The sequence below is a fragment of the Daphnia magna genome, linkage group LG2 (assembly GCF_020631705.1).
Source record: "Daphnia magna isolate NIES linkage group LG2, ASM2063170v1.1, whole genome shotgun sequence".
In the NCBI taxonomy this organism is placed as follows: Eukaryota; Metazoa; Arthropoda; class Branchiopoda; order Diplostraca; family Daphniidae; genus Daphnia; species Daphnia magna.
In genome coordinates this window covers 10854703-10879171 of record NC_059183.1, presented here as the reverse complement: position 1 = coordinate 10879171, position 24469 = coordinate 10854703, and the positions used below count along the sequence as shown (strand labels likewise).

The following is a 24469-nucleotide window of genomic DNA, read 5'->3' as shown; positions in this document are numbered from 1 at the left end:
CAATGGACTAAAACGAAGAAAATAACTAGATCATTCTGGATTGGATCCTTCGACACAGTATATTCAAAAGAAACACATCTAAAAACCCCTCTGAAATGCTGGCGGATGGTCAACGAAAAAAACTGCGACAAAAATAACATGCAGGTTGGACAAACAGGACTCAGCTTTACAGCTACTCCTACAAGTGAAAGTAAGTGGTACGCCATGAAGAAGTATCACACCCTCAACTGTGTGGCGGAAACGACACGCTCACCGTTCCTGTCACTTTCCTCACTGCTTCGCCCCCACTGCTCGTTTCAATGTGGATTGCTCCGAGCCCCACTGTCGGTGGATCACTGGCCAACAAATTATTATATATTATTATTATTTATTAAACAAATTTTTAACCCTCGAAACAGCTTCAGTAAATATCTTCCCATGATAAAATCTGGTCCAAAAGTCTTCAAGACCAAGACTTCTCCCTCCACTGACGCACTTTTATTCGTTAATGTTGGAGAAACCTTTCCCCTCGGACTTATCGGCTGTTCATCCGCAGTCACAACCATGGTATAAAGGTGCAGCCAGCTGCAGGTCCCACTTGGTGGAGCGAGCTGGAAACAAAATGTTTTGATCGCCGTGCCCGTCCCGGGCCCGACAAAAAATTGTAAAAAAATGGGAAGAGATCGATTTATAAAGCTTCGATCTCAAAACTAATAATGAACACAACCATTTATTAACCATTAAGAATGTTTTAAAAAATATAATTTATTATATTTTTTAATATTTTTATAAAACCCAATAAAAATACTAAAACTCTTGAAAATCATTAAGAATGATTTTTTAAAATATAATTTATTATGTTTTTTAAATATTTTTATAAAACCCAATAAAAATACTCAAAACTTGCTCCAAAAACCCAAAGTTTCGAATTCAAAAAATGGGAAAAGATCGATTGAAAAAAACAACCCGATCTTTTACGTTCAATGATTTTTTGGGAAATTTCATTGCGGCAGATGTTAACAATCGTATCGATCAAGACGATTGGCGCTTTCCACTCACCGCCCATGAAAAACGCCTCTTTTTCGCCTTATTTTCAAAACGTGCATTCTTTCCGGGACAAAAAAAAAATATTTTGATAAATAATGTAGATAGCGATTTGACAGGCGGTCATCACCTGGGGGAGCCCGGTCACGGTTTTTTTGAGGCGTTTGAACGGTATCGTCCCGAATACCCAAAAAAGACATTGAAGTCATTGCCTCGGCTAGTTACAAATGGAATCTCGTGAAACCAGAACACGTTCTACAGGCGGACTTTGCAGAAAGTCAGCTCGATGATTTGGTTTCACGAGATTCCATTTGTAACTAGCCGAGGCAATGACTTCAATGTCTCGGCGTGGTTTCGTTATCAATTCAAAAAAGAATCCCGTTGTTTTTTGGTTAACTTTTTGAATATTTTCTTGAAATGAAAGGCCATCGTACAGACTGTATGAAGCTGCACCCATGACCGAATTCAACCAAAATCGGATTTTGTTGATGAGGACCACATCCTGCATGTGGATACGCAAATCAAAAAAATGAATTTGTTATGCGTTAAGTTTGTTTTAAAATAACCAAAAACTCACGGAAAGAGATATTTCGGAATCAAAAGCGACTTCCATGACGTGTTCTGGATAAAAGGACTGTTTCCGCTCTCAATCGTAACCCAGCCCACAAATAGCACCAGTAAGACAATTTCTATTAGTATTAGCTCGGAATTCAGCTCTCGGGGCAAAAAGGAGTGTCAAAATAGCAGGCAATCCTGGAATGTTTGGAAGCAATGTCGTACTATGCGCGATGACGCGATTACAGGTAGATCGATACCCGATCTAAAGAGAAAATTTTTGATTAACTTTTTTCATTCGATTTCTATTGAAATGTCTGAAATTATCGTACATGCGCAGCAACGAGTACGCGTTCGTGATTATCGCCAGGCTGATCGTCCAACATGACAGAATTGACGGAATCATCCTCAATTTTAAGAAATTTACCTAAAAGAGCATGCATTTTGCCGAACATTGTCATTTCCAACGGACTGTAAGGTCCTTGAAGTTTGTGCAACCTGGCATTGTAATGCTTTGGCTCTTTAATTTCTTGTTCCATTGCTAAAAACTCGGCAGCTACGAATCTCTGTTCGTCCAATCTAAAACAAGAAAAACTGTTACGGTTGAGCTTGAAGAACAGACATGAATCAGTGCATTACTTTTGTTGATTGTAGCGGCTCATGCTTGAATTGGGTTCGACTTTTGGTGCGTATTGGCGATGTTCATTGTCCTGTTTGTTCATCAAAGATTCCTTCACTCTGACAGCATATTTGAGTGCCAACATTTGGGAAGAGATCGGATAATCCCAATTACCCCCTTCTGTAATCAAATCCATCGTGGTGATTCCATTGACGACCGAGAACACCTTTTAAAAAACGGAAAAGTCAATGAATTGTCATGTGAAACCAAAGTATAAGTTTTCTATTTAGTCACCCTGGCTGTGAGTCGTTGGTCCACTGTGCGTTCTTCAAACCATTCTTTAGCTGACTTTGTCCACTTTCCTTTCGGATCTTTAATCAACGAGGGACCCACACCAGTCAAATAGCATTCGATAGCCAACGGTGGGAACTTCAGCAAGCCTTCAGGAACTACCCGCAAGTTTTTGATGTAGTCTTCGACGACATTACCAAAATCAATAAAGTAGAGACGGACGCGACGGTCTGTAGTCGGTCCGTAATGCTGAGCGCTCAGCACCTTGCTCGATAATATTCTACCAAATCATTAACATGATATGGACCCATGACTAATTTGCCCTTGTGGACGGGCACGGAAAAATCCAACTTCTCCAGATAGCTGCCCTGCGGACCGATCAACTTTGTGATGTCAATGTAATCACGTTTGGAGCGCTCCTCTAAGCGATGACACCAGAAGTGATTGGGCTCCTCAACGTAACACACGCTAACGGTTAATTTTTTTTCATGTAATTCGGGAAGCCGTGGCGCTGGAATCTGCAGGACGTAAGGCGATTCCCTTCGACTGCTCACACTGGACACCACCGATTCCACGTCCCTCACGTTTAGAAGCCGTTTAGCCGATTCTTCCACCTTTAAGGAAAATTGTTTTAAAAAATTTTAGCTTACTTGTTGTAAGATGAATCCAACATACCTGAGAAGTGTACTTTTCGGCAACCATTCTTTCAAGCAACTGAAGTGTATAGTTCCATCCGAGTTGCTTTTGTTTTACAGCCAGATAAACGGGCAAACAAATCCTTCCGGGAACTTGCTTGTGTTGGGACGTATTGACTTCTTGGTGGAATTGGATAAAGACCCGCTGCGAATCGAATGTTATCTTGGCATTCCACGTATCCTCCTTCAGCATATCTTTTATAGACACAAACCATATTAACAACACTCAAAAACAAATTCAAAACTCACTGAAGATTTCGGACATGTTGTTCAAAATTTGGCGGACGTAAGCTTTATGCGGTTCGTAAATAGGAAATCCTTGAAGTCGAACCGTGCGAAAGGGATCCAATCCACAGAGACTCTTGACAGCTTCGCGTTCATCTATCTGGCCACTGACGGCGTCACGCGTGAAGTAATTGGGATAGAATGCTCCGTAGAGGACGACATGAAGCAACATAGCCTTTTGACTTTCTGTTAATGGTGTGATATTGGGTCCAATCGCCTCCTCAATACCAATGGAACTCAGTCGTTGTTTGATTTCCTTCACCAGGAGATCCATGTCCTACCAAGAAAACAGATACGCCAATCATTTTCACGCATGTTCTAATAACGAAAATTGTCTTCCTTAAACACACACAAAAATTAAATATTACCTTGAGTGCTTTGAGCTGGATAAAATTTTCGTCATCCCAGCGCTGTTCTCTCATTATTTCCGACTCCCCACTCCTTTTAAAATGATCTTCATACACATAGTTTTTATAGACTTGACATGCGTTTAGAATGGTGATGGGATCGCTAAACGAGCCTTCGGCCCACGCCATTTTGACTTGATAGGCCAGCAACTTTTTTTGATAAGGAGAAGTGAAGATGTTCTTTGAACTGAGCCCGGCTGCCATAATGATGCACTCGTCCAAGATGTTGAACACGTAACCTATTAAAATGGAACCCACGCATCAAGTAAGCGTTCCCAATAATACTTTGAAGTAAACATGAAATTGATAAAAATTAAGATCCTTACCGAGCATTACGAGCTTGCCCAAGTGAACGTCTATTGGGAGACAAGAGACGACACGGCTAAGGTAACTCAAGTCACCATCCAATGGGGTTACAACGCCGTTCGCTTTCACGAAAAGGGCTCCCATTTCTTTCAACGTCAGTATAGTTTGGGCAATGTTATCCAGCCTCGGAGGGTCGATGACGAGTGCCAGCAGAGACACCGGTGATCCCAAATCCAACAGTTTGGAACGCAAAACGGATCGCTCCAGAGGACAGCGGAGGATCTCGGGAGTAACGTAATCCTGCAGAAAACTTTTAGGCAAAAAACAAATAAAAGGGTAATTTAGTTAGTTAGAACTGAGTCAATGAGATGATTTCATTTTTTTTTACTTGTCGTAAAAAAATTCTGATATCATTCGACATACGACGCCCTCATCAACACGACCGACACGTCCTCTCCGCTGGACGCAGCTGCTCTTAGGAGCCCATTCAAGCTAATGGGAATAAATGATCCATTTTTAGATGTAGGAAGTTTGAAGAAATCTAATTAAACATTGTTCTACCTTGAGCGTACTCAAATTGGTATCTGGATCCGTGACGAGCTCCTTGATGAGACAGAAATCAATTATGTAGGTAACGTCTGGCACCGTGAGCGAACTTTCAGCAATATTCGTGGACAGAATGATTTTCCGGAAATGTCTTAAATGTGGAGCTAAACTCGACATTGGCTGGAAGACGCAATTTTGCTCTTCATTGGTGATCTGTGAATGTAGTGGTAGGATGTACCAACAGTTCTCGTGATCTGAATTGCTCTCGTAGTCGAGCAAAGCCTTATGCATGTTTTCTATTTCACAGACGCCGGGCAGGAATGTAAGTATTGCGCTGCGGACGCTGGAAATGTTTTCATATTGTGGATGGCGACCGTAGCGCTGTATCTCTCGTTTGCCATCGAAAGCCGAAATCAACTTAGCGACCGCGTCGTATTTGAGCTTATGGATTGTCGGTTCACCATCATCGGGGTAGTTCATACTCTTCGCGAGAAACTGATAATGAAAACAGTAATATGATATTACATTTTTTGTTCTTTTTTAAAAATGCTATTGTATACTGACCTCTAGTTCTTGAAGCTGTTTCTTATAGTAAACGCGGATGGCGTGAGGTTTACCGGGCTCCACTTCAATTATGGGAGCGTTGCGAAAGGGTCTTTCGGCCGCGATCGGAAAGTTTCCCATGACGGGGCTATTGAAATATTGCGCAAATTTGTCGGCATCAGCAGTGGCTGACATCAGAATGACTTTAGTTGTCGTCTGTGACTGGAAAAGAAACAGACATTAGCATAACAAAATTTAGCTAATTGTCAGGAACTTACTGTGGGTATAGCCTTCCAGGGATTTTTTGGCTACTAATGCTTCAAGAAGGCATCCTGTGGTCAGATAGGTGAGCAAAGTTGAGTCACTTACTTGACGTTCCATGCCAACCTAGTAAACACATAGCTTTCAATAGTAAAAGTGATAACAGTGTGCCAAAATATTCAAAGTTACTCTGTATCCAACAACGGTTCCCAATGTCCAATTTCTTTCATAGCAGACCCTTTTGGCTATGCTAATGGCTGCAACGCGCCTTGGTTGAGTTGAGTCACAACAATGTTGCAACTAGCCCTCTATGGCTATTGCCCTGTCGAACCGGCATGGCAATAGATTTCACGATGTTATGACTGATCCGGGTAGTCAGCGCCTCTAGCGAGTGCCCCAAAATTTGTCCGCGGAAATAGCAGACGAACAGCCCAAAACAGGCCCAGCAGACGACAGTTCGGGGACCTCCAATGTTAGACCATGCTTCGAGAGAGAAAATCTAAACTTCGCCTTCAGTCACTAGGGGCGATAGTGTGCTGTAAGGTGACAAAAAAAAAAAATGCGTTGATAACAATGACGGGATTTTTAAAGAAAAATGCCAATCAATCAACAAGAAATCATTTTTTTTTTATTCGTTAATGGCGTTTTTCTATTAGAATCCAGACATTGATTTCTGCGTGTTTTCTTCTACGCCACTGACGTTTGATTTCGATTTGATTTAGATTTTTTGAGGAAAATTGAGTCAAATCCAAATCAAATCTCTCTAATAAAAAACTATTCAAATCCAAATCAAATCGTGTGATTATTCGGATTTGATTTGATTTAGATTCGGCAAATCGTATACACCGATTGACAGTTCATAGGCTGTAGTAGTGGTGTTAGCCCCTTAAGAAATCCGAGAGAACCTTATTATTTGCACCTAATTACTTACCGAAACCTAAGAAAAACAGCAGCTTCCTTTGAGTGATATGCCTTATTGCATTCACCTAGAAAACGTCACAAAATGCTTTCAAAAACCAGTGATGGACAACCGATCGCACAGATTTTTCGTGGAACACAATGGGGGCACTATGTTGCAACCATACGAATACTAGCAGACAGGATGATGTGGCATTTCAGTTCTATTTTTAATACCAATACGGAACAACGTAACAAGACTGTGGGGTGTTACCTTACTATTATCAACCTTACACCGGCCAGGGAAAGGGTAACAAAGATTTAGGATAAAGACTCGGAAAGTTTAATTAAGTTTAGTTGTTCCTCGAGCTTTCATTAAATCTTCACTAATAGTTTCTTTTCTCTTCATGGCGATGCAGAATCATGAAAACAGCCACTACTTCGGGCTTTCGAAACAGGTGTGGAGGTAGTACCAGAGGGTAAAGACGTGCGCGCACCATCTGAATTTTTATTGGCCATAAGGCCGATGGGTACCGGAAGAGGTTTCATAACACGTGGGCCTGATGGGGCGCCTCTACGAGTTTTCTTCCCAGACATCACTTCTTCCGTTTTGGATTTTCGATTTCCCTGGTGTGCAGGACCAACAGGTCTTAAGCGAGGTCTCCCCGGGCGACGTCTAACTGCAGGACCGGCTGAAATGTCTTGTTGTCCTGTAGGCATTTCCTCTCCTAGAATAAAACAAAATTAAATAAAACAAAATTGAATAAAACAAAATTGAATAAAACAAAATTGAATAAAACAAAATTAAAAAAACTAAACAAAATTGAATAAAACAAATTGGTTTAAAATAAAATAGACTAAAACAAAATAAAACGAAACAAAGTAGAGCAAAATAAAAAAGAATAAAATAAAAAATAGAACGGAATTAAAAATTAATCAATAAAATAAAATAAAAATACAAATAAACCAGCATAAAACAATAAATTTAAGAGTAGCTATGGTTAAACAAACGAAAATAATACCATTATTGCTAGAGATATCAGACAAACGATTTGCGGCTTCCGGACTCAAAAACCTATATCGTTAGCCACAGTAGGTTTTGCAGATTCACGACTTGTCCCAGACGACGAGGCCATCATTAGAGACCGTTTTCCAGATCCTGGAGGACGTCCTCGTCTCCCGGTCCCTCGGTTCGGTCGGGAACGCTGTCGTCCAGGAATTAGTGGGGTGAAACGGCCAACACCTAAATATAAAATTATTAAAAATTTTTTCTTTCCCACTACAGTTCGGTTTGTAGTTAAGTTGCCTGATGGGTCCACTAGTCCACTATCATCAACTATTAATGATCCGTCGTTGGACGTTTCATCGAAACGAAACCCACTTTGAGATGAATGCTAAATTCATGAATAGGAATATCTCAGTGAATTTTTTTAATCAGTGTATAAATAAGCTTACCTCAGTGAGAGTGGGGCTGGCTGCCGGAGTATATTCTGTTGGCGTTGCGCTACCCAGGCAGGTGCGTTTGGCTTCCGGCACCTTAATGGGCACATTGTAAAAATGAGAATACCGCCAAACAATTTTGAGTATGTTCAAAGATTTATTGTACCGCAGAAGCCGCGCCTCCTGTATACTTTCGTTTTCGTTCAGCTTCACGTTCGATTTCTTGTTGTTTCCGTTCTGCTTGCCGCTGGCGATCTAAAAAACAATTACAAAAGGTTCTATTATGCCAACCATAACGACAAGACTTTAAGGGTAAAAGTAAAATTACATTTTCTTTCTATTTCTTCGTCGTCCAAAAGTAGCGAAACAACTTCCGTCGGTTTCAGTGTGTCGGGCTTAAAATTACCGCCAGATATGACTATCTTTTGTATCTTGCTTTTTTCTCGTGCTCGTTGTAAGATGCGTTCCTCAATCGTTCCTTTACAAATTAATCGGTAGACTGTCACCTGCACCAATCGAATAAAACAATAAAACACAAGCACACAATTAGATTTATATATCAACTGAACCTGCTTCGTTTGCCCTAAGCGGTGGGCGCGATCCATTGCCTGTTGATCCACGGTGGGGTTCCAGTCGCTATCGTAGAAAATAACCTGGAGAATAGAGTAGTAATAAACTATTTATAAAAGGATTTTCATAACTATGGAATACAGTATCGGCAGCTGTCAAGTTTATGCCAAGACCTCCAGCTCGGGTACTCAAAAGGAAGACAAAAATGTCGGATCTGGGTTACGATACAGGAAATTTAGGATTAGCCACATAATAAAGAAGAGAACAATTGGAATATGGACCTGGTCTGAAAATCGGCAACCATATCACGACGATCTGATATCTTGGAAGACCCGTCTAGTCGCATGTACGTCCACTTGCGATGCCACATATATTCCTGGAGGATTATACAATATAATAATAAATAATAACGAAAAGAAAAAAATATAAATAAATGAAAAAGTTAACGTGAATGACAAATAGAATTTTTTTTTTTACAAACTTCTAATAAATCGATGATACGAGTCATCTGTGAGTAAATTAAGACTCGATGGCCTTCATTTTTTAGCCGTCGTAGCAAACTATCGAGCACCTGCAGCTTGCCTGCATCACAAATTAGAGTCTCTTTGTCTGCAACGAGATATGCGGTTTTCCATTAACGTTTTTATGTTAATGTTTCATTAAATTCACAAACAAGAATTTACCTGGAAGAATCACGCTGGACCACCCATGTCTAGGCTTAGCTAGTTCAAGTCCACCACTGTAGGACGGTTGGAAAATTGAAGGGGTTGTTTTGCTAACTTCAGCTGATCCCTGAAGAATCAAACTTATCCCTTCACAATTACGAGGATAGGACAATTCTTCAAACCAATACGCTGCGCTTCGATCGCTACATGTAACAGGAGAGCCACGGCAGGTCACCTAGAAAGGGAAACGTAGTATCAGATCATCGACCAATTTGCTTCGGTGAGAACATGATACCTTTAAGACGGGGAGGGACAGGATATTTGGCATGTCAGTCCACAAACATTTTAACGTCCGAGCGGGCCGTGCGGTAAACGAAAACTCAGCGGCCCCAATATTCTTAGCTTTACGGCCGCGTAGAATTCTATGTTCCATTGTTTCTGGCATACTGTAAAGTACATGGTCTAAATGCGCATAACCTGTTCCGACAGCTGACGTGAAGACGAAAGACGACAAAATGTTGCTAGATTTCACGGAAGGTGACGACAGGGCAAAGAGGGGTTGAATGAATAAATGAGGTTTTCCTCCATCTTTCCAAATGTGATTGTGGTGGAGGTTTTCTTCAATCGCGAGAACGTTGTAACCATATTTTAAACTTCAAAAATAGTAACACAATATGCAAACTTCAATGTTAACCATGGAAAGGAATGAACCAATTACCTTGATAACACTCCGTTGTTCATAAGTGAAAATAGATCGAAAGGAGAATGTCCGATGAGACGGCTAAACGATACGAAGCTATCAATCAACACTAAATCCATCACCGATCCGGGCGGGAACAAAGAATGATGGGTATATTCTGGGATCCAGATGAAAAAACGACCTAACAACAAATGGCGCCGGCTAGGGATGGTCATATGCAACAGCCCTTCTCGGAATAGGTGTTTAGGTAGAACATATGCTGCAGGTTGAAAGAAAAACGGAGATTTGGCCTCTCTTCTTTCAAATAATTCGGGGTGGTTGCATACCTGCAGATTTTGAACATAATTTTACCTCGCTCAACGTAACATCAAACTTAAGTGACCTACGTACTTTTCTAAACTGCATGACGAGATTCATAAGTGTTGTTGTGGCATTCTGGGCAGTTGCAGATGATCCACCCGAATACAGTAAGTCATCTATACTAATTTTTCGTTTGAGCGCTTAAAAAGAAAGAAAGGAAAAAAGAAATTAATACGTAAATGAAAATATAAATAAATAATAAAAATAAAAAATAATAAAATAAGCAAATATAAATAAATGAAGGCATACAAATTCGTAAAACAAATGAACACAAAAGATTTTACTACCTTGATACAGCATTCGTTGTCTGTTGGTCAATGGGCAGTACATCATAATTTCGATTTTGTCCGATAGTTCATTTTCCACATCTTTTTAACACGGCGAAGCATGAACGGCTTAAGAATCATGTGCAAACGAGATAAATGTTTTTCATCGATGCCTGTTTTATTTTCGGCGTGGGATTCTATATCTTTGGAAAACCACTCGTTGAACTCCTCATGCGAATCAAACAGCGTGGGCATGATGAAATGCAAAAGGGCCCAAAGCTCAGCCATGCTGTTCTGAATAGGCGTACCAGACAAAAGAAGTCTATTGCGGCAATTGAAATCGAGAAGCATTTTCCAGCGGGTACTTGAGGCACTTTTGATGGCCTGAGCTTCGTCCAGTACCATATACTGCCATTTGATTCGATTGAAGTATTTATAATCTGTTACGATGAGCTGATAAGAGGTTACAACCACATGAAAGCTGGCGTCGGGAGTATGCAAGTTGTGTGTATCCCAAAACTTTCTAAGAATTTTCCGTTCTTGGGGACTTCCCCAGTACGGAATTACTTTAAAGCTTGGAACGAAACGCGCTAATTCTTGCTGCCAATTGTGAAGCGTCGAGGCCGGTGAAATAATCAGGAAAGGACCCCAAATTCCATATTGCTCGGCAATGTGCGCCAAGAAAGCAATCGATTGTACCGTTTTACCCAAACCCATTTCGTCTGCAAGAATTCCGTTGATACCTTCGTCGTACAAGTTGGCAATCCAATTCATACCCTTCAGTTGGTAGGTCTTCAATGACCCTTGAAATATTTTTGGTTGCGCATGCTCTGGTCGTACTTCAAATTTCGAAGAACTGACGTTAATTGAAGATAAATTACGATACATAACTTCTACTTTCTTACGTTGCGGTTCATTGTGTGGTAATCCTTCCGGCACGTCTTCATCATCAAACTGTTGTGTTTGCTGTTGATGCACATGAAACGCTGTGGTAACATTGTTCATTACGCGCTGTTTTGTTGCCTCAGCGTCATAATCATCAAGGTAAGCTAATTGTGAGTTGACTTCTTCATCAAGATGACCGAGAATTAAATCGTGTTGAGCAGCTGCATCTGCGTTTCCTGACCAGCGCAGACAAGTAAAGATTAGACTTATTTTTGAGATAGGAGGAGAAGAAGAAGAAAAACTAATGATTACAACGAAAAAAAAAAAAAAAGAATACCGAGTTTTTTTGCCATAAAATGGGCGTAGAGTTCCGTTTGTGTGATAAGGAAATTTAGTTTTCGCTGTTGCCTTCTGGCCTCCATCAACTCCACATCGAGCTTGCGCTGCTCTTCTGCCTCTTTTTCGGCTTGTCGACGTTGGACCTGAAAAATGTTCGAGACACAATGTTCTCACACATTCCATGATTCAGTTACCCCTATACGTTGCTACGTATTATTAGTAAGCTCAGTATGAATGAAATTTACCTTTTCAACTCGGTCATAACGTTTCCAGTAAGATTGCATTTCGCGTGTGAGCCTCTTAGCTCGCCAAACAATTTCTTTCATAGCTTTCTGTGACTGCATTGCGCGCAGACGACAAACCCGCATGCAGCCGGTTGCCGCCCGCTTGCAAGATACCAATTCTTCTTTGTGGTTGTTCATACGAGCTTTAGATGCCTAGTCAAAGTAATTAACATATTGCGAATTTAGTGCCATTGTAGTATTGATGACATTACCTTGCTTATTTCCTTCTTGCAAATAAGCAGCCAAAGTTTTCGCCGCTGAGCAATTAGAGCTTTGACAGAAGGTGGACCCTTTTCTTTTTTTGACTTTCCTTTCTTTTCTACCTTCTCTTTTTTATTCTGTCTTTTTTTTCTTTCCTTTTGGCGACGGTTGAGGAGATGGACTAAAAGGTGTAGGGGAAAGCGATGGGACCGGAGAGGGTGACTGTAGTCCGCTACCTGTTTCTATAACATTTCGAAACAGCCCTCCGGATTCTTCTACGTCTGATTCAAAGCTGAAATCTGCTGTTTCCGGAAAATCAATAGGCTCCTTTTTTACAGTTGCAACCATAGATTTTAGAGGAACATCTAATATATCTTTTGTTTCTAAATTTGAAGGCCCGGGAGTCCCAGGCTCAACTTTAACATTCAGAATCTTCATTTCAGATTCTTTTTCCTCATCATTTGTTTTCTTTTTCTTTCTTCTAATAAGTTTGGTCTCCTTGGGAGTCATCTTCTCTTTTTATCAATTTCACATTTTGACTCTTCATTTTTCAATATGGAAGATTTATGTTCAGGGTATATGTCTCTCTTTGAAAGAAGACCGGCTGAGTAGTACATAAACTGCCGATTTTTTGTTGATGAATAAAATTTTGCTTGATATTTCTTTCTTAGATGATGGAGGTAGAGTAATTCATGAATTCCTTCCTCAGCATGGCCATCAGATTCAGACTCATTGGAGCTCGAATCACTAAGGAGTACATCTTTTAACCAAGCTCGCTCTTTTCCAACTTGTTCAAAGTTGTACAAGCGCAACTTACTTGTTAGTCTATCTGTAACAACAGTTTATTACTGAAACTGTTTGAGGCAAGAATATTTGTTAATAGCCAACCTGATTTTGAAACAGGTAACCCATGTAGGAATTTAACATCTTCCGTCATTTTTACAGCAGGATCATGGAAGCTGTCAGATGAATCATCATCATCTCTGGGAATATAAGAAACTTTCCATAGAATAAATTTTTCTGGATAAAAAAATGTTTGTACCTTCTTAAGACTTCTTGAACCTGGTCAAGAAAAGGTTCTAAGCATAGGCTTCTCTCTAGTCTTTGTATATGAACTGGTTTGGCCAAATGTTGCTCCAAGTTGGTGCCAGCCATAATAAGTTTATAACCTTTAGAGTTATATAGCTAGATGTCTTCGTACTCGTGCAACAAACTTTAAGTCATGATCACCAAATTAACTAGTCCCTTTAACCAAAATCCAAATCTACATGCCACTTTTACAGTACACACAGTTTTATTTGACTGGCCTCTGGTAATAATCATGTACGCGTAGTCGGCTAGTCGCGTACCGTGTGCTGGTACATCGTGGAAAACAATCGTGGAAGGATCTTGGCCCACCCCTAAAGGGGAGGAGTTTACCTGGCGTTTTCCACGCAACTTGTGTCGATTTCGGATGGCTGCACTTTTCTGCCAACACAAACTTCAACTGTTCACGGACTATGTTCCGATCTCGCTGTCGTCTAAATCGGACCTTCTAGCGGGAAAAATCGGATCTATGTCCGATTTTTCCACAAGATGCCATTTTATATTCTTTCACTAGACGGCTCTAGTGATCGGACGTACATCCGTTCTCCAAAAATTTCGAATTCAAAATCAATGGGCATTATTGAACGGGCATTGATCCGTTCACGGAAACGCTAATTCGTCAACAACCGGTCCGTGGCGGGCGTTCCAATTTTGTGTGATTGTCATTATTTACGTTTATTGTTTTTGTTTTTTTCTTTTTATTTGTTGTATTTGTGTTTGTTTTTTTTTAAATCTGTATATATGTTTAAAAGAATAAAATTTTTTAGTGAACAAAAATTGCTGTATCCTGTATTTTATTTCTTTTAGAACCACAAAACAAATTTTACATTAGAACAGAAGTAAGAATATATTATTATTTGATAGGTAATATTAATGAATTTCTTACCATTTAACGAATTTTATTTAGGATTAGTGAAATGCATAAAATTTTTACAGTCTTACTCAGCCAAAGCTTTAAATTTGCATTCAGTGTGTTGGCTGCGTTTTCCATCCAGGTTGGGAAGTACACTTTTTTATTAAGAAGGTATTCTATTGTGGCATTGTAAAAAAAATTAACACACTTATCAAACAGGTAACTTATTTCAAAAAATGTATGTTAATTATAGCCCTGACATCACTCTTTTCCTTTTCCAGGTATCGGAATCCCACTAGGTTGACCGGGGCAACAACAAACAATTGAATAGTCAATTAGAAAGCAACCTTCTAAGAAAAAAATAAACCATTAAAGCTAATTTTTTTTATGTATTAAAATGTAATTAAATAATGAAATAATCAAAACAATTTGTTCGTGTCACTCTTCACTCATTGTATTTGCTTTATGTTGTTTATGAATAAAACACTGTATGCTTACTCTTTAAAACAAATTGAGTTTTTATTTAAAATGTATTTGTGTTTACATACATTCTTGGTAATTTAAAACGTTGGAATAATAATAATGAGAAGTTAGAATTCAAATTTGAATTACGCGCGTCATCAAAATGGCCGCCGCAATGGATGCCGGGAAGGGGCCAAGGGGGTACATTTTATTGGAATTTGTGGTTCTTAAACTATAAAAATCGAAGTAAAATATCACATCAAAACATGCTAGAGATAATAAAGAATCTCAATAATATATTTTCTGTTTATTTTGGTGTATATTAGTAACCAAACAACGCACCCAAAAATATCTGTTTTTGGCCCTCCCCCCCTCCCTAAAATGTCATAAAATAAAATAATTAATTACGAGCTAAGTTTTCAGCGAATTTTCGTAAGTTTTACGGCAATCGATAGGTATTTAAAAGCGCTATCTATTTGGTGAATTTCATTAAAAAATATTGAAAAGGAAAAAAATTCGAAATGAATCAAATTTTTTCATTTAATCGATCAAGCGCAGTATTGGACCTAAGCGACAAAACGCAAAAAAATTTATTTCATTTAGAATTTTTTTCCTTTTCAATATTTTTTAATGAAATTCACCAAATAGATAGCGCTTTTAAATACCTATCGATTGCCGTAAAACTTACGAAAATTCGCTGAAAACTTAGCTCGTAATTAATTATTTTATTTTATGACATTTTAGGGGAGGGGGGGGAGGGCCAAAAACAGATATTTTTGGGTGCGTTGTTTGGTTACTAATATACACCAAAATAAACAGAAAATATATTATTGAGATTCTTTATTATCTCTAGCATGTTTTGATGTGATATTTTACTTCGATTTTTATAGTTTAAGAACCACAAATTCCAATAAAATGTACCCCCCTTGGCCCCTTCCCGGCATCCATTGCGGCGGCCATTTTGATGACGCGCGTAATTCAAATTTGAATTCTAACTTCTCATTATTATTATTCCAACGTTTTAAATTACCAAGAATGTATGTAAACACAAATACATTTTAAATAAAAACTCAATTTGTTTTAAAGAGTAAGCATACAGTGTTTTATTCATAAACAACATAAAGCAAATACAATGAGTGAAGAGTGACACGAACAAATTGTTTTGATTATTTCATTATTTAATTACATTTTTACATAAAAAAATACCTAATTAGCTTTAATGGTTTATTCTTAGTTATTGATGCTAGGCTTAGAAGGTTGCTTTCTAATTGACTATTCAATTGTTTGTTGTTGCCCCGGTCAACCTAGTGGGATTCCGATACCTGGAAAAGGGAAAATAAAAGAGTGATGTCAGGGCTATAACATTACAATTTTTTGAAATAAGTTACCTGTTTGATAAGTGTGTTAATTTTTTTACAATGCCACAATAGATTACCTTCTTAATAAAAAAGTGTACTTCCCAACGTGGATGGAAAACGCAGCCAACACACTGAATGCAAATTTTTGGCTGAGTAAGACTGTAAAAATTTTATGCATTTCACTAATCCTAAATAAAATTCGTTAAATGGTAAGAAATTCATTAATATTACCTATCAAATAATAATATATTCTTACTTCTGTTCTAATGTAAAATTTGTTTCGTGGTTCTAAAAGAAATAAAATACAGGATACAGCAATTTTTGTTCACTAAAAAATTTTATTCTTTTAAACATATATACAGATTTAAAAAAAACAAACACAAATACAACAAATAAAAAGAAAAAACAAAAACAATAAACGTAAATAATGACAATCACACAAAATTGGAACGCCCGCCACGGACCGGTTGTTGACGAATTAGCGTTTCCGTGAACGGATCAATGCCCGTTCAATAATGCCCATTGATTTTGAATTCGAAATTTTTGGAGAACGGATGTACGTCCGATCACTAGAGCCGTCTAGTGAAAGAATATAAAATGGCATCTTGTGGAAAAATCGGACATAGATCCGATTTTTCCCGCTAGAAGGTCCGATTTAGACGACAGCGAGATCGGAACATAGTCCGTGAACAGTTGAAGTTTGTGTTGTTTCTGCACTGGTGCAATTACCCCGAGAAAAAGTTGTTCAAGTGGTAATCTTAATGCAATCCACTTTTTCGGTGCATCGATTTTGTACGTTACAGTGGCACTCCGGCACCGTCCGAGGACACTCGAAAACTGAACTTTCTTGCCCGAACTTTTCAGTCAGTGCAAGCGGTGCAGTCACTGCACCGCAGTGCAATTTTTAGCAGACGAATTTAGAGAGTGTGTTGTTTAGTGATAGGAGCCTTTTTTTCTTTCGTCTGCTACTTCCTCCAGCCGGCGTAAAAAGTGAAAAAAGTGTTCGAGTCAGAGGTGTGCACGAACAATTTTTTTTATTTGTGAACAAACCGAATAATGGGGGATGATTATTTTATTCGTTTGAACAATTGTTCGAATAATTGGCAAATAATCCCTAACTTGAAATTGTTCGAATAATTGTTTGAAATAATTATTTTCAACAACTTTTTTTTTACATTTTTGTCCACAAGCCCCAATTGGCAACCAAGCAAATTCCTATTAAAGATATTTAATTATTGGATTAACTATTTGTGAATTAGTCAATAAACAGACAATAACTGTTGAACAACTTTGAATTCATTCGAAATTCTTGAATATATTTTCTTTGTAAGAAACGTTTGTTAATTAATAATAACTGAGACCAGAACTGGATTAAAATGCAAAAAATGACTGGTGCACAAACAACAAAACCATGGCAAAACACAACCCTGGTCATAGACCCCTGGTTCCTTCACTATGGGTATCAGAAAGGGGGTACCCTCTTGCGGGGTTTACTATACAAAAAACCCGGGTTCCCTCTATCGCCCCGACCCACAACCCGGGTTTTTTGTATAGTAAACCCCGCAAGAGGGTACCCCTTTTTTCCCACAGGGTACCCCTTCAACATCACATATCGGTAGGATTAACAAATCGGGAGTTAGCTGCTAAAAATATGTACATGTCAACATTAATGGAAGTTAAACGAGATCTCTTTTGAGTAACGATGTTTCCCCCCGTACTGAAAACCCTCTCGGAGGGCGCTGAGGTAGCGACTATTGAAATTAATCGTTTAGCAACCTTCGCTAAGACGGGATAAACATCTCTGTTTCGAAACCACCAATTTCCTAATTGAATTTCATCCAAATCTTTGATAGATGGGTTGGGAAGAGCAAGATACTTAGCTATGTCATCCCTTAGCTGTTTTTCAGAATTAGTTTTCAAACTCGGGAGTGTTGTCACTACACCCGCAAAAGCACGAGAAAATTTTGGCTTACACAAAACGTTCCATAAAATTACCTTTAGCAGCACACTTCTAGCGTTCTAGCACTTAGTTTCTCGTGCTGTCTCACGAATAATACGTGTGGTAGTCACGACCACGCCGTCTCAATGAGCATTACGTACTGAAAGTCTGAAACTCTGAACTGAAACTATAAAATTAAACAAGTTTGACTATTTCTGACGACAAAGAAGTTGTACCAATTTCGGTAATTCAATCGATATTTCAACCGAATTCAACTGTCAAAATTCGAAAAATTGTTTGATTTTGTTTGTAAATTGTTCGAAATTGTTCACGAATAATTACCGAATAATTACTCCGTAAAAAATAGCCGCAAACAAATAATTGTTTGAATTATTAGCAAATATTCGCGAATAACGTTGTTCGTGCACACCTCTGGTTCGAGTTTAACCTCCATTTTCTGACAACCCGGTGGAGTGCATGACGTCACATGACCCTTCTCGCTCCGAGCCAGTGTGCACTGGCTATTGCACCGAGTGCAGCCATCCGAAATCGACATTGGTCTCCGCGAGACGGTCTTTCGGTCACCGCTACATCCCAGAGGGACTATTCCGGCCCTCTGATTGGCTCTCTTCACCCTTACACTCTTCCATGTCTTTCTGCTTTCCGCTCCCACATTTTCCTGATGTACACAGTGTCGTTTTCCGTGGGGCTGCCGCTTTGATTTGTTTGTTTCTTTCGTGTATTTATATTATTTACATTTATTGTTTGCTCTTTATTAAGTTTTACAATACAATATTTTAGTTACATTAATTGTTTTTTTCATTTTATATAATCGATTGAATTAAGTATCGGTGTGTTTTCTTAAATTAGTGTAAATTGTCATCCCATGGGCCTTGGGTTGGGGGGTTCTAAAACCCGATCTTGTAATGATCGGGGAAACTATAAGTCAAAAACTTTAAAAGGTTATAGGAATGGATATATCTTGATAAGATCTGTTCATTTCTGCAAAAATATTGCTTAAAAAGTACTTATTGGAAGAGTAACCCGATTCGCCATTTTTCCGGTAAGTCGGTGCGGTTTAGCGGGTATCCGGCTTAATCCCTACCCCCAATAATACGTTATATTTAAACAATTTTTGCGGGAAAATACAGTATAAGACCATAATCAATAAATTTTACATAAATGTATAGCTGTTGATAAGGACTATTCATTTCTGTAAAATAATGAAGATAATTTTCATAAACAAAAAAATTTTGGACAAGAAGTTTTTTGTATTTTTTGCGCTCAAGATATACTCGATCCTATAGACTTAGGTAACAATTTTCATTGTTTTTGAAACTTTTTAGTGTATGAATATTTTTTCATAAATTATAGAGAAATAGATAGCCCTTATCAAGAGCTATCCAGTTATATAAAAATTCTTAGAGTTCTTCGAATCTCTAGTCTTATAGTTTCCCCGAAAAAAAAATAATTTAAATTTCACGTATTACTGGGAGATGAGGATTAACTAAAACCCGCTAAACTGCACCGACCTACCTGAAAAATGGCGAAGCGGTTTACTTCTCCAATAAGTACTTTTGTAAGCCATTTTTTTTACAGAAATGGACAGATGTACAGTAAATAATACAGTAAATAAAATAAAAAACACACCGATGTGTAATAAACTCTATTCATAAAATGAAAAAAAGATTTAAAATAGGTAAAAACATTGTATTTATATGAATAAATAAATAATAAACAATAAACTACATAATAAAAATTGAGGAATGAAAAACACAAATGAAACGGCAGCGCTGCAGAAAACTCCACTGTGGAGAGTGTGAACCGGAAAATTTATCGCGCCGTTCAAAAAGTGCATCGCGCTGTAGGCTGCCATCGCTCGGAATCACCACGAAGGGTCTCTGAGAGCCGTCGCGATGATCGATATCTAGTTGAATTTTTCTGCTAGAAGACACGAGCCACTTACAAACAATAATTAAATAAAAATAAACTAGATAGAATTGGGGCTATAAAAAAAATTGGAAATGAAGGAATGAATAACGTACCCACTTTAACAAAGAAAGGGGGGGGGAATCTAAATTATAGTTACGAAAACTAATTTTTTAACGTGAAGGAGTTGGTTCTCCATAAGACGCTGCAGCCACAGCAGACCAACTTGGACACAAATGAGATTTTCGCATTTGTGGAGAACGAGCATCCCTAGATGTTTTACTGCTATAGAGGCAATTCACATCGCGGTTTCGCGTGTCAATTGTTTCGATGTCCGCCATTTTCTCTGGTTGTTTAGGTCATGTTTTGCGTTGTTTGTATTGGCTGAAAGTGTTATTTCCCAATACAAAGTGGATTTTGTGAATCAGTGTTTAATTTTTTTTTAATTTTTTTTTGTGTCAGTTAATTGCTACGTATCTTGGTTAGTATGTGTAGCAATTTCTGTTTCCAGATCACATTTCTTGTATTAAAAAAAAAATCTTTTCTGTAGGGCTGTCACGGGTTTTCAATATTGTTGTGCCCCCGGGTTGCAAAAAAAAATAACATTAGAGTTTGTAATGCACATTTTGTTCTAGGTAAGTCTCGAAAAATTTATTAATAGTGAATGTGTCTATCTAATTCTTCTATTTGAAATCACACAGGAAAACCTTTTAGTACACTGGAGAAACACACCCAGACTGGGCCCCATCCCTGAATCTTGACAAAGTGTATGTTAACGCTAAGTCAGCCATGGATAGAGAGTCAAGAAGAGTAATTTTAAATGTTCAAGAGGTAATACAAATTATGAAGTATAATTTATTCATACGTTATGACAACAAAAAGTTATATGTTATAGTAATGTTACAAATAAACAAATGAAGAGTAATAACCTTCGCTTTCATCAACAAAATTTTGTTCAAAAGACTGATTGCACAAAATGATCCAATTCCCCCATCGATAAATCTCTTGTAGGTCTCAAGGCCCTTGTAAGCCTTTAAATCTTCATGTGTGTATGGAGACTTGGAACATAGCAGGTAATTTACCAAATCAAGATTGGTTACCAGTGGCATTTTTCCTGCGATGCTAAGTCCATTGCACCAATACTCTTCGTGAATTGTATAGGGGCAATCACAACCTACTATTAATAGTTTTGCTGCATACTTACGTTTATCTTCTGACAGCCCTACAGAAAAGATTTTTTTAAAAATACAAGAAATGTGATCTGGAAACAGAAATTGCTACACATACTAACTAAGATACGTGGCAATTAACTGACACAAAAAAAATTGAAAAAAAATTAAACACTGATTCACAAAATCCACTTTGTATTGGGAAATAACACTTTCAGCCAATACAGACAACGCAAAACATGACATAAACAACCAGAGAAAATGGCGGACATCGAAACAATTGACACGCGAAACCGCGATGTGAATTGCCTCTATAGAGCAAGAGCGAAGCGCGTACCCCCATTGTTTTACGAGCGCACCTTGTTGTTTCAAGATAGCTTTTGCGGCTGGAAGGGATGTTTGATTCGAGATACAAACATGGCTGCCAGCCGCAATTTCTCTCTTAAAATAGTAAGGTGCGTTCGTAAAACAGTAGGGGGTACGCGCTTCGCTCTTGCTCTATAGTCAGATTTTTCGGTTGAAGCCGTGGAAGAAATCCGGGTAAATGGGGTAAAAAGGCAGTGTAACCGGTTTTTAGAACCGGATTTCTTCCTCCGACTTCTACCATTGTTCAAATCTGGTTTGGCACTTTTGAATTTTTAACCTTTGAAAAATAAGAATAAAATGGTAATGCAAAAATCCAAGTTTATCTTTTAATAAAACTGACAATTGTTTTAATTTTTATTTATTTTAATTTTTATTATTTGCTTTTAGAATGAAGGATGTAGAAAATAGAGCTTCGGCAGAGTCATAGATTGCATGGTCTGACTACTCCATGGTAAACGCCAGTAAATAAGCCACGCTCCACGTCACTTTTCGTGAACCAATTTTTAAGGCTTTTTCGGATTCGCTCCCTCCGAAAGTGCTGCACTATGCGGAGATCTCATGCACTTCAACGCTATCTCTCTAGACCTCCGCTTGGTGCTAGTATTTGAAAACTCTATCTCTCTTGTTAGTGCATTCACCTCCGCCTTGTGCAGCAGTTTCGGAGGGAGCGAGATAAAAAATCTGGTTCGCGAAAAGTGACGCCGGAAACCAGGAGTAGTCAGACCATAGGCCCATTTTTGCGCAAAAAATTCAGCTAAAGTGAATTTTAGTATTTTAAAAAAGTCCATTTTTGCGTGAATTTGTATTTTAAATTCATTTCAGCTGAATTTTCAAATTCATCTCTCCCACCTGTTTTTTTTTTTCACTTCAGCTGAATAGAGGTCCGGACCTCCATTCAGCTCCTCAATTCACTATACACCCTTCTAGGTTTTGGCTCCTCCTCTTCCATTTGTTGCAACGTTGTACAAAAAGCAGACGAAATAAACAAATAAATTTCAGGTGAATTTGAAATGAATTGTGTTTCATCTAAATTTAATTCAGCAAAATCCATTTTTGCGTGAATTTTATTCACTTCAGCTGAAAAACAGCTGAAATGAATTATTGCGCAAAAATGCGCCTCATGTAATCCATGACTCTGGCTACGGTACTAGAATTGACAGTCAATAGTGTCAACGTTGACAACCCTAAACATATTTTAACTAATAGAAAAAAATAGGGGAAGAGTATTAAACTCGAATGTGAAATGTTTCCTAACTTTACAGAGGTACGAAAGTGCTAAATTCATTACAATTAGTAGTTAATTTCATTAGTAGTTTTTAAGCTGCCATCTTAAAAATGGCGGCAGATCTAACAGTTCACACGGAAGATCCGAACCGCACCGATGTGTTTCTACAGGACCGAAATCGATCGCACCCGATTGTCCAATTTTCGGGTAGATCAGCATATCAGATCGGTTTACCCGATTGTGGCCAATCGGGGCCGAGCCCCAGCCCTTGCGGTCGGTCTACGCTAGGGCTCGGCCACGATCACATTCTAATCGGGGACACCGCAAACCCTCACCGATAAAAATGAATCGGGGACGTTCAGTGCGGGGATTTTTTTTCACTGCGGTACGGTGCTAGAACCGGTGCTGCACCGATAGCACCGTTTCAGCCATAAAGGGTGGTCTTATCAGTGAACTTGCCTTCTGATAGGCCAACGAAAATCACGTGACTAGGGTCACATTTTGTTCTTGTGGGCCGCAGGACAATTTCCAATTTAGATCACTATATAGAGGCAATTCACATCGCGGTTTCGCGTGTCAATTGTTTCGATGTCCGCCATTTTCTCTGGTTGTTTATGTCATGTTTTGCGTTGTCTGTATTGGCTGAAAGTGTTATTTCCCAATACAAAGTGGATTTTGTGAATCAGTGTTAAATTTTTTTCAATTTTTTTTTGTGTCAGTTAATTGCTACGTATCTTAGTTAGTATGTATAACAATTTCTGTTTCCAGATCACATTTCTTGTATTTTTAAAAAAATCTTTTCTGTAGGGCTGTCAGAAGATAAACGTAAGTATGCAGCAAAACTATTAATAGTAGGTTGTGATTGCCCCTATACAATTCACGAAGAGTATTGGTGCAATGGACTTAGCATCGCAGGAAAAATGCCACTGGTAACCAATCTTGATTTGGTAAATTACCTGCTATGTTCCAAGTCTCCATACACGCATGAAGATTTAAAGGCTTACAAGGGCCTTGAGACCTACAAGAGATTTATTGATGGGGGAATTGGATCATTTTGTGCTATTAGTCTTTTAAACAAAAATTTGTTGATGAAAGCGAAGGTTATTACTCTTCATTTGTTTATTTGTAACATTACTATAACATATAACTTTTTGATGTCATAACGTATAAATAAATTATACTTCATAATTTGTATTACCTCTTGAACATTTAAAATTACTCTTCTTGACTCTCTATCCATGGCTGACTTAGCGTTAACATACACTTTGTCAAGATTCAGGGATGGGGCCCAGTCTGGGTGTGTTTCTCCAGTGTACTAAAAAGGTTTTCCTGTGTGATTTCAAATAGAAGAATTAGATAGACACATTCACTATTAATAAATTTGTTGAGACTTACCTAGAACAAAATGTGCATTACAAACTCTAATGTTATTTGTTTTTGCAACCCGGGGCACAACAATATTGAAAACCCATGACAGCCCTACAGAAAAGATTTTTTTAAAAATACAAGAAATGTGATCTGGAAACAGAAATTGCTACACATACTAACCAAGATACGTAGCAATTAACTGACACAAAAAAAAATTAAAAAAAATTAAACACTGATTCATAAAATCCACTTTGTATTGGGAAATAACACTTTCAGCCAATACAAACAAGGCAAAACATGACATAAACAACCAGAGAAAATGGCGGACATCGAAACAATTGACACGCGAAACCGCGATGTGAATTGCCTCTATTGAAATAGCACCCCCCAATAATTTTTTACGAGAATAAAATACACTTTTCTGTATTTAACTATACCTTTAAAATTTACTTAAATAAACTACTTGAATAATATAAATAAAAAAATAATGTTAATAGACCATTTTCACGTTGCGAAAAGCAGTATTCATGTAGTCCGGCAACCCTGCAAGCCGCCATTTGTAGTCTTACTCAGCCT

The 24469-nt window shown here is 38.2% G+C and overlaps 1 protein-coding gene, 3 long non-coding RNA genes and 1 pseudogene across 4 annotated transcripts; 1 reads left to right on the top strand and 4 right to left on the bottom strand.

The window, feature by feature from the left end:
• Positions 1-690: 690 nt before the first annotated feature.
• Positions 691-6645, bottom strand: LOC116932730 (annotated as a pseudogene).
• LOC123470254 (chromatin-remodeling ATPase INO80-like) lies at positions 6635-13568 on the bottom strand. Its single transcript, XM_045170329.1, is given in 25 exon segments — positions 6635-7156; positions 7451-7498; positions 7501-7671; positions 7735-7822; positions 7884-7964; positions 8035-8123; positions 8197-8374; positions 8438-8521; positions 8580-8652; positions 8720-8814; positions 8920-9047; positions 9122-9338; positions 9399-9756; positions 9822-10129; positions 10194-10303; positions 10451-10537; positions 10540-11268; positions 11335-11550; positions 11652-11796; positions 11899-12090; positions 12150-12273; positions 12275-12656; positions 12659-12967; positions 13027-13121; positions 13181-13568. Coding segments are annotated over 25 exon segments (4743 nt in total). The 5' UTR covers positions 13294-13568; the 3' UTR covers positions 6635-6833.
• Positions 13569-20600: 7032 nt separating this feature from the next.
• LOC123469765 lies at positions 20601-21111 on the bottom strand. The gene is made up of 2 exons (XR_006643113.1): positions 21053-21111; positions 20601-20987 (listed from the first exon to the last, which is right to left on the bottom strand). It is a non-coding gene; the product is annotated as an uncharacterized LOC123469765 (long non-coding RNA).
• A 2104-nt stretch (positions 21112-23215) lies between these two features.
• On the top strand, positions 23216-23717 carry LOC123469764. The gene is made up of 2 exons (XR_006643112.1): positions 23216-23267; positions 23333-23717. It is a non-coding gene; the product is annotated as an uncharacterized LOC123469764 (long non-coding RNA).
• LOC123469763 lies at positions 23287-23788 on the bottom strand. Its single transcript, XR_006643111.1, has 2 exons — positions 23724-23788; positions 23287-23543 (listed from the first exon to the last, which is right to left on the bottom strand). It is a non-coding gene; the product is annotated as an uncharacterized LOC123469763 (long non-coding RNA).
• Positions 23789-24469: the final 681 nt, after the last annotated feature.